Source organism: Vanacampus margaritifer, chromosome 1, assembly GCF_051991255.1.
Source record: "Vanacampus margaritifer isolate UIUO_Vmar chromosome 1, RoL_Vmar_1.0, whole genome shotgun sequence".
NCBI lineage: Eukaryota > Metazoa > Chordata > Actinopteri > Syngnathiformes > Syngnathidae > Vanacampus > Vanacampus margaritifer.
Window position 1 is genome coordinate 68,127,349 of NC_135432.1, and position 14,265 is coordinate 68,141,613.

Consider the following 14,265-nt stretch of genomic DNA (forward strand, 5'->3'; position numbering starts at 1 on the left):
TTATTTTTTTGGGTGTGTTTTTAATCGCGCGCGTGTGCGTGTTGATTGTGCGCGCAAATTTGCTCACACGGACGTGTTTGTTGTTGTTGTCTGCTCTTTCTTAAATGTGTGTGTGTGTGTGTGTGTGCTCATGTGGCCTGCCGCGTCCCAACAAGCACGGCGGTAGGTGTTACACACACACACACACGCGCGCGCGCGCACGCGCACAGAAGCAGCGTCCTCTCTCAGGGCGCCATCTAGTGTCATCGGGCGCCAAAACGTGTTCCAAATAATAGAAACACATCACATTTGGTCAGTTCGATTTTTGTTTTTGTTTTAAATATAAAATGTAAATTTAACTACAAGGGTGATCAATTGTGTAAAATTGTGCAAAACATTTGCCTCCTTTAGCTATTTTCTTGTGTCTATAGTATTTATTTTCTTAATTGACGATCAAAAAAAAATCTCTTTATCATAAATTGTGAATCCTGAACACATTTAAATTTTTGATAAAAAAAAAAATTGTCATTTATTTCATTTATTACATTAAATGTAGTTTGTTTATTTCATTGTATTTATTTCATCAATATTGTAACTTTGTGTAAATCCACATAAAGCAGGATTGGTTTGTATGCAGCCTAACAAATATATCAATAATAGAAAGAAAAACGAAATAAACTAGAGATGGATGAGTATCTGTACCAGGTATCGGCTCAATACCCGACCTTATTTGAAGCTATCGGTACTATCGGATGCTCTGTTGTGGCCGTTCCTGATCCAGAACACAATGCACGCATGTGTGATTGGCGGCCATGAAGAATTTATTTCAATTCATTGAATTGCATGTTCTATACAAAACATGGATTTTATTAACAAATGCAAAAAAGAGAATAGAAAATTGCCGGCATGATTTTCATGCAATTTGAAGGAAAAAGGCTATCTTGGTTTTGGGGATTTTTTTTTTTTGGTATCAAAAGTACTATAGTAGCATGATAGTATCGGCACTTGGTATCGGTGACTACTCAAGAGTTGTGTCCTTGTACTGGTATCGGCCTGAAAAAAAAAAAGTGGTATCAAACATCTCTGGTGACTCGTGAAGCAAAACAGCAAATTGCACACTACTAGTGCAACACTCGATGTTAGCTAGTAAAATGAGTTCACAATTTCCCCCTTACTTTTTTATTTTGTTTATTTATTATTTCCTTCTTTATTTTTTATTAGTATTGTTTTCCAAATATATTTTGTATTTATTTATTTTTTAAATATCTTTTTAATATTTAGTATATTTTATTTATACAATTTCCCCTTCACTAGTAACTTGTAGTATAGGACGCCCTCGTCAATTTACTAGTGCAACATAAATGTCCTATGCGAGTGGGGACAAAACATCAGTCGTTCTACTAGTGCACTGAAACGCACTCTTGTCCTAGTACGCGGACAAGCCAAAGCACTAGTATGAAAAACAACGGATTGGTCGCCAAGCACAAAACAAATTCCGACAGAATATTTCTCTAAGGACATTTTTATTTTATTTTTTCATTTGTTTAGTCACTCCCAATAAATGACGACGTTATCGCACAGTAAGACCTCAGCCAAGGCTAAATTGTTAGCAAATTGCTCATTTGTTAGCTCGTCGTGTCTCCAACAAATGAGTCTCAGAAAAAGGTGACCCGTCGCCGCTAAAGAGGTAATACAACGTTTTATCGTTCCCCAAAAGTTTTCCCCCCCACATGTATCCAGTGTTTGTTGTTGTTTCAGTGCTAACACGCTAACATGTAGCATGTTAGCGTGCAACACAAATGAGGTTTTCTTGGAATAAAACGCAAATAATTTCATTAGCGTAGATGCTAACAAAAGACAGAGAAGAGAAACGTGCCATTAGCATTGAACGCTAACTATGTTAGCATATAGTTTGAGACTCAACAAAGTTTAGCCTGGAGCTAGCAATGAGTTAGCATCACGTACACGGACAGATGAGCTGCTACCGATCGCTTGCTTGCGTCTAAAGAAACAAACTTGAAAACGAAGAGGAAAGTTTGTGAGTGCTGAGGTTGCGCTTGGCATAACACTTGCTTTTGTTGTCTTTCATCTTTTTGCAGCTTTCCATCAACTTCCCGCCAAATTTTTGTCCATATTTCCAATCATCTTCCTATTGTTTTGTTCCAACTTCCTATTTATATTCATCAACTTCCTGTTAGTTTCCATCGAACTTCCTGTCAGTTTTGTTCCAACTTCCTACTTCCTGTTGTTTTTGCCTCCACTTCCTGTTTGTTCGCATGAAACTTGCTGTCAGTTCCGCCTTCGGCGCTTCCCGCCGTCTTCAGAGTTCGCTGACGCGCTCGCTGAGCGTCTCCAGCTCGTCCTCGCGGGCGGCGTAGAGCGGCGCCCCCTGCTGGCCGGCCAAGTAGGCGTGCGCGTGCCCCCCGCTGAGCCTGGCGTGATGATGCCAGCGCAGGTCGTCGCTCTCGTGCGTCACGTAGCGCTCGTCCACGCGGCCCTCCAGGCTGCGCAGGTCCAACCACATCTGGTAGTCCTGCAAACAAGACAACGCGCTTGGAGGGAAAACGCGCTCGCGCCACAAATGGCTCCTTTCATCCACTCACTCGCTATTCAAGCATTTGTTACATGTAGTCACACTCACTCATTCATTTTGTCATGCACACAAACACACTCGATTTCATGCATTCACTCATTCACACATCCACTTGGGCTGTCAACCATGCGGTTATGCACTCACTCAATCACTATTCATGCATTCATTCATGCAGTCACAATGACTTGATATTTTATATATTCACACTCACGCTTTCACACAGAAACATCATGCATTCACTCATTGACACTTGTTCATGCACTTATGTGCTCACTCACTCACTCACTCACTCACTCACTTGCTCATCATTCGTCTTCGCTCATTCCTTCACAAACTCATATTGTGCCATGCATTCACTCATTCATGGATGAATTTGTGTTTTCAATTTCTCATTTGTCTTGATCCATTCACTTATTCATGTATTGATTTGTGTTTTCACTCACATATTATAGACTTCACTCATTCATTCACTCTCAGTGTTGATTCATTGGCACATCATTCTCAGCTATTCTTCATTTTTTGTCATGCATTCACTTATTTATTCATGTCTTCACTCGCACGGCGTTCTGACCTGCAGCCAAGCGTGACAAAGTGTTTTGTCAACACTGAAGCGTTTCCTCATCTTCACCTGCAGAAGATTGTTGATCAGGTCGATGGCTGAAGAAGGAGCAGAAGGGGGAGGGGCGCTTAAGACCGGTGCCGCGCGGGGGCTTCGCTATGACATTGCGAGAAATCCGTTAAGCTCCTCCAGCATTTTATTTGACGTTGTAAAATATTGTGATCAATTCTTTTTTTCGACTCCATGTATCGGTCGAACTCCCCTCGAGCCCCGGAAGAGGAAAAATCCTGGCGCTGCGGAGGACGTGCCCAGCCCCGCCTTGGACCCTCCCTGGAGTGAGGGTCAGCAGAGGCTAATGAGCTAAGCTAACATGATGTTAACATTTCTTCAGGGGTCAGCAGCCTGAGCAGCTCCAGCGGCGCAGGGCCCCGATTTGGGCGGGGGAGGGGGGCTGGGGGGGGGGCGTAATGGGGGGGGCCTACGGGGCCTGGTTGGGTTGATGAAGGTGAGGGCGGGGCAAGGGATGTGGAGGGGGGCGCCGTCGCTTGGCATTATGCACATGAATGCTTCGCTGCTTCAATGGAGTTCCCCCCCAAAAGCCCCGCCCCCTGCGACCGCTCGCAACTTTTGTCTGCTCAGCGTCACGTTACTTTGTTTTTTTTTTTCAGCGTCACGTTACTGCTCGACAGGTGAAAAAGTCCGCATTGATTTGCCTCCTCAACTTTTTGCAACTTACTAATGAAGAAGCCGCTGAAAAAGTCGCTTGCTAACGAGCTAATGAAAAGCTTACCTCAGTAACCAAGTCATGATTGGGTCAAGTCAAACAAACTAGCACGGCTCAGTGTAGTAAACTAAATTAACAATAATAACATAACTGACTAATTAACTAGCCAAGCAACAGACAGACTTTATAACGCAAAAACAGACTGAATAGTTCATGGCAGGAACTCAACTAACTAACCAACCAACTAACTGACGGGCTGAGCGACCCCCTAACTCTTTTCTTCACAGACTTACTAACTCGTTGACTCGCTGACTCATTGACTGACTCGGGTCCGATACAAGACTCAAAGTTGAACCCAAGTGGAGGTCGCTGCGGCGCCCAAACCAAAAACAAATCATCTCAGCGGGGACAAGATGGCGGTCGAGATGGACGCGTGAGCGTAATGGCCGTCGACAGGCGGCGTGAAATGCGCTAGCGCGCTAACGCCGACCCGGTGGATGTTGCTCATTAAAGACAGCGGGAGGGAGGACGGCTCGCGGGAAAACAAAGTCTTCAGCGTCTCGCAGTTGACACTTGCATTCACATTTCATTGGTTTTTTACGCTCCGGCGCGTCAAACATTCTGGCACAGGAAGTCAAGTTAGCGGGATTAGCTTAGCATGAGAGCAACAAACAAAGTAGTCTGGCAAAAGCTACGTTCCGTCGCAGGATGTCAAGTGAAGGTGTTGAGCACAGCATCAAAGCAACTAACTAACTAACTAAGTCAGGACGCAGACATCAACACAGCCACCGAAATAAAAGCGAGACAACAAACGTCTCCAAACGTGTACGCTGAAGAAATGCATTGAAATTGTTCAAAACAACAACAAGATCAAGATCCGATGGTTGTCCGTTTGCTCGACTCGAACCCACCTTCGGAGGAGACTTTTTTCCAGGGGTGTGGCGGGTACATGAAGTCAGCGTTCTGGATCTGATCGTTGATGTCTTCGTCTTCGTTAAACGGGAACGTTCCGCTGAGGCTGAAGACGGCAAAAGACGACAAAAGTCGACAAAAGACGACAAAAGACGGCAAAAGACGGCAAAAGTCGACAAAAGACGGCAAAAGACGGCAAAAGACGGCAAAAGTCGACAAAAGACGACAAAAGACGGCAAAAGACGGCAAAAGACGGCAAAAGACGGCAAAAGTCGACAAAAGACGACAAAAGACGGCAAAAGACGGCAAAAGTCGACAAAAGACGGCAAAAGACGGCAAAAGACGGCAAAAGTCGACAAAAGATGGCAAAAGACGGCAAAAGACGGCAAAAGTCGACAAAAGACGGCAAAAGTCGACAAAAGACGACAAAAGACGGCAAAAGACGGCAAAAGACGGCAAAAGTCGACAAAAGACGACAAAAGACGGCAAAAGACGGCAAAAGACGGCAAAAGTCGACAAAAGACAACAAAAGACGGCAAAAGACGGCAAAAGACGGCAAAAGTCGACAAAAGACGGCAAAAGACGGCAAAAGACGGCAAAAGACGGCAAAAGTTGACAAAAGACGGCAAAAGACGGCAAAAGTCGACAAAAGACGGCAAAAGACGGCAAAAGACGGCAAAAGACGGCAAAAGACGGCAAAAGACGACAAAAGTCGACAAAAGACGGCAAAAGACGGCAAAAGACGGCAAAAGACGGCAAAAGTCGACAAAAGACGACAAAAGACGGCAAAAGACGGCAAAAGACGGCAAAAGACGGCAAAAGTCGACAAAAGACGACAAAAGACGGCAAAAGACGGCAAAAGACGGCAAAAGACGACAAAAGTCGACAAAAGACGGCAAAAGACGGCAAAAGACGGCAAAAGACGACAAAAGACGACAAAAGTCGACAAAAGACGGCAAAAGTCGACAAAAGACGACAAAAGTCGACAAAAGACGGCAAAAGACGACAAAAGTCGACAAAAGACGGCAAAAGTCGACAAAAGACGACAAAAGTCGACAAAAGACGGCAAAAGACGGCAAAAGACGGCATGGCGGGAACGCCAAACCACATTCCCAAAGATTCGCGGCTAAATAAAGCGCTGGCCTCCAAACAAAGCAAAAGGTTAGAAATCAAACTCAAGATGCTTGCAACGAGTCTTCAACGAGCCGCTTCCGATCTTTGGAAAAACTCCGGCGTTCCCACGCATCGACAAATGAAAGAAGCGGCTGACTAACAATGGCGAGCATTTCACAAACAAACAAAAAAGTCGTGAGCCGACAAAGTGTGGCCGTCGAACCTGACGTAGATGATGACGCCGACCGACCACATGTCCAGCGAGCGGTTGTATCCTCTGTTCCGCAGAACCTCCGGCGCCAGGTACGCCGGCGTGCCCACCACCGAGCGGCGGAAGGATTTCTCGCCGATGATGCGAGCGAATCCAAAGTCGCACAGTTTCACCTGCCGGCGGCAAAAAAAGCGGAGGATGAGTCGCCGCTCGCCGGCCGGCGACCCGTCCCCATCGGCCGAGCCGGTTTGTCACCTGAGGGAGCGGATCGGCCGACGCCAGCAGAACGTTTTCGGGTTTCAGGTCGCAGTGGACGACGTTCTTGAAGTGGAGATGACGCAGAGCCACCAGGATCTGACGGCACGCCGGCAAAAAGAGAAAAGAAACATTTGGCGAGGCCCGCACAATGTTGGGCTCCATCAAAACATGGACGCTACCGAAAGAAAGACGACAGTCTCGTCTTTCATCAGGAAAATAATATATTTCTACGGGTTTCCGTTTTGCAGCAATTAAGTTTCTTCACGATTCACAAGCCTGTTGAAAACACGCTTGATCTCTTATACTCTGCTGCCGCCTGCTGGCCGTTTTTGTAATAACTAGCATTGCTTCACACGTTCTCTGCAGTCCCAAAAAGACGTCTTTGGGAGCATCGTCCTGGTATTTTAAAATAGAACGCATTTCTACGTCTTTGGGAGCAAATGCAGCGCGGCGACCTGCGTGACGAGGAACTTGGTGATGCGCTCGGGCAGGCGTCCTTTCTCGCTGGACAGGATCATCTCCAGCATGTCGCCGTGAAGCTTCTCCATCACCACAAAAACCCGCTCGGGAGTCTCAAACATGCAGTCCAGGTTGACCACGCCGGGATGGCGCAGGTTCTGAGCGCAAAGCCAAACACACACGTTCGCACAACACTGAGGTCACTTCCTGGAGCGGTCCGCCTCCACTTCCTGTCACCGGCCTTCACTTCCTGCTTGCCGACACCTCATCTGTCATGGCAGCACGCGTGCACGGGTGGCAAATCCGCGGCCAGAAAGTCAAAAGCCTGCCACACTTTGGCTTGAGCCCCTTGTGCTAGCTAGCTAGCGAGCTAGCTAGCGAGCAAGCGAGCTCCCTAGCTAGCTCCTCGGGTGCTCGTTTAGCTGATAGGGAGCTAAAGCCAAACCTGCTAGCTTGCTGGCTAGCCGGCTAGCTGGCTAGCACAAGGGGCTCAAGCCAAAGTGTGGCAGGCTTTTGACTTTCTGGCCGCGGATTTGCCACCCGTGCACGCGCACGTGCGCGCGTGCGTACCTGCAAGATGGCCACCTCGTTTCGAAGCTGACTTTCTTGTTTGGTGGGGAAGCGCAGCTTGTCGATAATCTTGATGGCCACGTCTCGACTGGACTTCCTGTGTTTCCCTGGCAACATGCGCGCACGCAAACGCAAAAAGTGGATGTGAGTCGGAGGGCAAAAGATTTTCGCCGAAGATGGAATTGGGATTCAATTTCGGATTTTCTTAAAGCAGGAAAAAGTTCCTATTTTGCCGTGAATGAATTTGACATCTTCATTATTTTTCGTGCGCAATGAAAACTTTTCAAGGCCGTTTTTGCCGCGGACTGAAGACGACATCATCTGTGCTGAGTTTGCCGACCAAAGGCCGAAAACCGCTGAGTCACGATGCTCGTTAGCTACTTCCTTAGCACAGGTGATCGGCGGCCATCTTGAGTCCACAGCGAGTTTGTCGTCCAAGAAAAAGAATGACGTATGAAAATCATTCTTTTTGTACGGCCGAAAGCGAGTCAAGTATCGAGTAAAAGCAAACATTTGCATTTGGTTCAGCACAAAACTTTCACGGAGACCGAAAGACATCGGGCAACTTTTGCCGCTATTTCCAGCATTTGGACAATTTCAAATCAATAAACCAAAATGATCGGACGCCATTTGTTGATCACGAGGTTTTGGTCGGCCAAGCGAAATTGGCTTCGGCGCTTTTGTGTCGTGTTGTGTTTGACCTCCGTAGACGATTCCAAATTGTCCGGAGCCGAGAACTTCATCCGGAAAGATCTGGTAGACGGAGTTGATGTCCTGAGAGACACAAAAGGACATTTGAGTGGGATTGGAAGTTATTTTCATCCTGATGACCGACTTTCATCGGATGTCTTTTTGAGATTGTCTTAAAATCTTCAAGAAAAGTCGAGCTTTTCATTTGTCCCTTAAAAAAGAAAAACATTCAACTCAAAATGTCCCAACGAAGACTTTCTCTGCCTGAAAGAAAGTCGCGTTCCTAAAGTTGCTATCCGACTTGCATCCGTCCATTTTCGTAAGCGCTCGTCGTCAAAGGGTCGCGGGGGTTGCTGGAGCCTATCCCGGCTGGCTTTGGGCAGGAGGCGGAGTCACACCCTCAACTGCTCGCCAGCCAATCGCAGAATATTAATCATTTGATATTGATTTGTTTTTTATTGTAATCGAACGAGAAAATGCATTTTACAAAATAAACAAAGACCCTCATTATACAATGTGAATTTTCTTTTTTAATTGAACGATTTACAACATAAAAGAAGGCAAATGACTATTTATCTTTTTTTCCCTCCTTTTTTGCCGATGCGAAAAACGATCCAATCTGTGATCCGATCCCAACCGTGACTTTTGTGCCCCCCCAATAAAAACCAATGCTGATTTTGATGCTCCAAAACATGACACTTGACATCACGGCAGGCGCGCGTTCGAGCGCGCGAAAGAAGCTGTCGTTGTTGTGTGCTTGTTTTGCGCATGTTTGTGTGTTTTGTGATTATTGTGTATTTTCTATTGATGTTTTTGTGCATGTTGTGTGCGTGCTTTCTTGGATGTTGTTGGATTTTGCGGTTCTTGTGCATCCAATATTTCCAGTTGCCTCGTCACATCAGCTGGTGTGTGTGCGTGCGTGCGTGCGTGCGCGTGCGCGCTGACAGGCTAATATCACACCTCGCTCAGGAGCGCACAAAGAAGACAACATTAGTGTGTGCCGGCTGCCTAATTGGCGGGCGTCCGTCACCATGGCGACGCTCGCTCAAGTCGTCGCAATCATCTCCAGCCGAGTCGCGTGCGTGCGGACCGACCCAGCGCTCGCTCACGTGCCGTCTCGTGCACGCGCACACAAGCACACACACACACGCGCGTTTAGCGCGGCCAGGACAACATTTGGGAACAACGAGACGTAGCTGCGTGCGTGCCTGCGTGCGTGCGTGCGTGCGTGCGTGCGTGCTCGCTCACCACGTTCTCCTGGATGTGGCAGTTGGACACGGAAATACTGACGGAGATTTCCTCTGCGACAAAACACGGAGAAAAAAATATATAAACAAACAAAACCAAAGAAAATCCAGAATGTGCTACCAAAAGTCATCTTATTTGGACCCGACGCAACATCGAGACAACAACATTGAAATGCAACATTGTCGACCCGTCCAATAGCTAAAATTTGGCGGGGAAGACAAAAAATGTGGTTGAGACAAGTTTTTTTCCTACAGAAGGTAAAAGCCCAAATGAGCTTCTTGGGTGCAGCCAAACCAAAATGGTGGATTTCCTTGGCACGGCTTTTTTGTGGGTCTCTTCATGATAAATAAGTCGACCGAATTTCATGTTGAGTCAAGTTGACTGAATTTTCTAAACATTTCAACGATCCCTAGAAATGGACCCAAAAATGGCCACTTGATGTCAAAAATGGGCGACTGTTTTGTGGGTCTTCTCATGACAAACGAGCCAACCAAAAGTTGAAGCTGACTTTGGGCTCTGAATTGTCTTCGAACCCTGCAACTGACCCACAACAAGCAAATCGGGTGTCCAAAAGAACCGGACTGCTTTTTTTTTGTTTTCCTTCCTTGCGTCCTTAAACCGTCGTGAGTCACGAGCTCGTCCACGTCAATAAAAGTGGCGAACATCGGCGAGGGTTTTGCGCGCGGACGAGCCGTCGTCATGGCGATGTACTCACTGTGCCCGTCGCCGCGGCAACCGTGGGAGACGCCCGTGGAGACGGCGGGCATGAGGGCGTGCTGGATGGCCATCTCCCACATGCGGGCCACGTCGCGACCGGCGCCGCTCACCTGGCAGGAAGTGACATCATCGGCAGGCGGCGGTCAGTCACAGACACTCACAAGGAAACGCACTCAGCGGACACTTCATTAGGTACACGTCCTCGGGTCATCGTTCCTCATCGGATTGTTCCCAAGTGGCGGTCGTGAGTTTTGGAAAGTTTTTCCAAAGTCACAAATCCACCAAATGTTTTTGCCTGATGACAATTTAGGTTGAACGCATGCCAGAACCGCAAAAATGGGTTTGTTGGCGTCCTCAGCTCAAAGCCGGACTGAGCGAGCAACCTGACATTTGCTCAATCATGAGCGGACCCACAAAAAAAAAGTGACATCTTGGTTTGTCGTGACCATTTCAGGCGGATTTTGAACATTTCCAGGTTTCGCTTGATTAAAAAAAATTTTTTAAAAAAAATCCAGTTTGGCCAAACAACATGGAATTTGGTAGACATGTCAATCATGAGTAGATATTATTATTATTATTGCCACGCGGGTGTACCTAATGTTGTGACCAGCCAATGCTGGAATTTGGGCGGTTTTGTTGCGTCACCAGCAAGTCGTCGCCGCCGATGATGTCCTCGCCCACAAAATAAACCAGCGCGGCGGCGGTGGCGATCTGGAAGCAGTGCGCGTTGGCGCCGTCCGGGAGAAGCGAGAAGGTCCGAGCGGCCTCCAGCGCCAAAATCTCCGACAGCGGAATCTCCTGGATGCCGCACGCAAGCACAAACGTTCCAAATGGGACGGATATCAAATAGTCATCACTTGTGACATTTACCTTATAGTATTTGCTTCCCGTGTCGTTCTGGTACAAAGTGATGCATTTACTGTCCAAGCGCCAATAATGTCTCTTCCGCTGAAATAAAACACAATTTGTCCGATTATTACGCAATGCAATCTTCCCATTTCCCTGAATTGGTCCGACAATTTGTTATTCGTACAAAAATGTAGCAGCTTTGAACCTGCTTGGACCGAAGGAACTATGTGGACATCAATTGAGGAGCTTCATTTCATCAAAAATAGTGCCTTGACGCCATCTGCAAGTGTGTGAAAGTGAGTTGAGGGAGGGGCTTCATTTTGAAAAAAAGTGGTGCTCTGGCGCAATCTTGAGGCTTTTTTGTGCAATGTTGAAGTGAGTTGAAGAGCTTCCTTTTGACAAAAGTAGAGCTGTGGCGCCATCTTCATGCAAAGGAACTATGTGGACGTGAGTCAAGGAGCTCCATTTCAAGCATTTTGGAGGGGCGTCAATTACACGCAGCGTACAGGAATGCTAAGCTAGCTGCTTGCTAGTTGCTAGGCTACATGCTATGCTAGCATCTGTTTTGGCTCACCAGAGTGTCCTTGCTGGTGTAGTGGACCATCCAGCCTTCCTTCATCACGCTGCTGTTCTTCCTTTTGGTGTGTTTGACCGACTGGACCACTCTCATCAGCGGGATGTTGTTACTGGTCGACGGGCTGCAGGGGGCGGGGCAAACGTTGGATGGACACACCCGCTGCTCATTCACAAGTCCATTGGCGGACCTCAGGGCTCTGTCATGAATACTCCAAGGTAGGAAATCACACCAATCGTTTGAAAACGCCAAAACAAAGACACAATTTCAAATCTTAAAAGCACATTTTGAAAGCTGAATCCTGCCTTGGAATCCTTATTTCACGTCACGTCCACAAATGTCTGCGTTTCAATTTTCAAGTGGACGTCGCGCATTCAAAAAACGAAAGGAACTTGAAATGAAGTCACTCTTTTTGAAAGCCTCATTGAAAATCCCAATTCAATTCCTCAAAATGGTTCATGTCAAAGCCCAAATCGCTTTTGAAAAGTGAAAGCAATGAAGGTTGTTTTGAAAGCCCGACTCCTCGCCGGCGCGCACCTGATGGCTCTGTTGGACTCGTCCCCGTCCGGGTCCTGCGAGTCTCCCGGGTCCCCGGGCCCCGCCTCCGTGGCCTTGGCGAGGGTCACGTCGTCCGCGTCGTCCATCAGGCCGCCGCCCCTCTCCTGATCGTCGAGGCAAGCGTCCGCCATGTTGCCGTCAGACTCCGCCCCCGGGCTAAGCAGCTCTGCGGGATCCAAAGTGCAAAAGCGTGCGTGTGAGTGCGTGTGTGCGTGCGTGTGCGTGCGTGTGCACGTGAGTGCGTGCGTGTGAGTGCGTGTGCGTGCACGTGAGTGCGTGCGCGTTCACCTCCATTTCTGGAAACTTCTCCTAAGCAGTTGTTTGGAACTTTGGGAGCGCAACGCTTGTGGCAGTTGAAGCGACAATCTGGACAAGAAGCAAACGTGGAATCGCACCCGAGTGGGCTGGAAGTGCGACGGGTCGTGTGAAAAAGCCAAAGCTGTGTTTGTCGCGCGCGTGTGCGTGGGTCACCTTTGCACTGCAGGCCTTGCCTGAAAAGCCCCTTGAGGAGTTTCTTGCAGTGCTGGCAGACGGTGGGTCGCGTGTACGAGTGGATGAGGAAGCTGTGAGGAACTTTGACCTTGGACAGCAGCAGCTTGTCCAGCAGGATGGGTCGCCCCACGTAGGACTGGCAGCTGGCGCGCCGCTCGCGACCCCAGCGCGCCTCCCACGAGCACTTCTGGCACAAACGCAAGCAACGCGTTCAGCGTCCGCACGCTTTCAAAAGTCCTAAACCACATCCCAACCTTCAAACCCCAATTGGAAACCTGAACTCATTGACTGGCAGCCATTTTGGCTGAAGCAACCCCCTTCACTCCCGGCGGTTTGACACACAGAATATTGTGTTCTATTGCTATCAAAACATGAAAACATTTTATCAGGAAAAAAAAGTTGAGTTCTGTTTCTGTTTTGCAGCAAATAGCTTCAAAAAGTTTCATCATTATTTACAAATCTGTGCGTAAATGAGCTTTTTTTTTCAACATGGCCCTGGTTGATCTCTTATACTCTGCTGCCGCCTGCTGGCCATTTGGGACACATTTACAATAGAAAGAATTGATGCGTTTTTGGGAGCAAATGAGTTTGCTGGCAAGCCTAATTTGAAGCCTCTTTACAAACCCTCACCTTTAAAAACCCAAAACCAAACCCAAGTTTGAAAACCTAAAAAACGGAAACCTTTAAAGTCCTCATTTCAAAACAAACCTTGTTTCCAAACCCTGACCCTGGTCTGAAAGACTATCTGGAATGTGAAGCCCCAAACCCGCATTTTCAACACCAATCCTAATTTTAAAGCCGAACCCAGACCTGAAACCCGAATCCTTTGAAAGCCTGATGGTGGCTTGAAACCTTGACAACATTTTCTTTGAAACATGAAGCCTTATTTAAACCCTTGTTTTAAAACCAAGGCCCGGGTCCAAACTCCGACTTGTGACACGAATTTCAAATTGTTTTCAAAAGCCTAAAAACCCCAACCTGAAATCTTAACCCAAAGTCCGGCCGGACTTGAAGATTGAACTCATTTGAAACCCGAACCGCGTGTTGAAAGCCCAAAGGCTTCTTTTGTGGTTCTCACCTCCATGTTGGGGCTGACGGGGGACTGCAAGACAAAAGAGGAAACAGGAAGTCAGGCGCTGCGTGCACTTTGCGGGCGTGCGTGCGTGACGGCGCTGACCAGCATGGCCTCGTCGCCATATTGGGGCGGCGGCGAGGGCTCGGCGGAGAGCCGACGCCCTTCCGGGACGGCCTGCGCCCCCGTCAGGGACACGTTGGACGGCCGGCGTTTCCTCACGCCGCTGCAGTTGTTGGGGATCTTAAAGGCGCAGCGCTTGTGGTAGTTCAAACCGCAGCCTGAAAAAAGACGATGGAAAAAAAAGTCAAACATTCATGAAGACGTCACTTTTTTTTCTCCATACGGAAAAGTGGAGAAAAGTGATTGAAAACGAAAAAACGGACACGGCCGACATTGAAAAAAGGTCTGAAAACAAAGCAGAGCGATTTCCGACATGATGGTCGTTGCCCCCCCCAAGAAAAGCCGCTAGTTTGCCAAAGCAAAGATTTGCACTTGACCTTCGCACTTGAGGCCTTGGCGCACGAGCCCCCACAGCATCTCGCCGCAGTGGTCGCAGAAGGCGGGCGCACGGTACGAGTGCACAAACAGGCAATGCGGACGGATCTGGAAGTCCTCCACCGTGGCGGAACCTGAACGGACACAAAAAAAAGGAAAAATATCCAAATCAAACTTGACCAAGCGGAT

General features: G+C 47.8%; 1 protein-coding gene across 7 annotated transcripts in view; it reads right to left on the reverse strand.

Moving 5' to 3' along the window:
* Positions 1-779: 779 nt before the first annotated feature.
* The window catches only part of prkd1 (protein kinase D1), a 41,162-nt gene continuing 27,676 nt past the window's right edge, over positions 780-14,265 (reverse strand). For 4 of the 7 annotated variants that reach the window (XM_077565418.1, XM_077565359.1, XM_077565399.1 and 1 more), the window contains exons 3-21: positions 14,079-14,210; positions 13,684-13,859; positions 13,585-13,608; positions 12,486-12,693; positions 12,303-12,380; positions 11,994-12,180; positions 11,457-11,655; positions 10,904-10,981; positions 10,679-10,831; positions 10,032-10,143; positions 9,317-9,369; positions 8,080-8,152; positions 7,379-7,485; positions 6,805-6,966; positions 6,347-6,445; positions 6,104-6,264; positions 4,767-4,873; positions 3,144-3,229; positions 780-2,512 (exon numbers count right to left, since the gene is read on the reverse strand). In XM_077565418.1, the coding sequence (XP_077421544.1) occupies positions 2,300-2,512; positions 3,144-3,229; positions 4,767-4,873; positions 6,104-6,264; positions 6,347-6,445; positions 6,805-6,966; positions 7,379-7,485; positions 8,080-8,152; positions 9,317-9,369; positions 10,032-10,143; positions 10,679-10,831; positions 10,904-10,981; positions 11,457-11,655; positions 11,994-12,180; positions 12,303-12,380; positions 12,486-12,693; positions 13,585-13,608; positions 13,684-13,859; positions 14,079-14,210 (2,408 nt within the window). In that variant the 3' untranslated portion in view covers positions 780-2,299. The remainder of the gene's footprint in view (positions 2,513-3,143; positions 3,230-4,766; positions 4,874-6,103; positions 6,265-6,346; positions 6,446-6,804; positions 6,967-7,378; positions 7,486-8,079; positions 8,153-9,316; positions 9,370-10,031; positions 10,144-10,678; positions 10,832-10,903; positions 10,982-11,456; positions 11,656-11,993; positions 12,181-12,302; positions 12,381-12,485; positions 12,694-13,584; positions 13,609-13,683; positions 13,860-14,078; positions 14,211-14,265) is intronic. The other 3 variants (XM_077565370.1, XM_077565389.1, XM_077565409.1) reach the window with 3 other exon arrangements.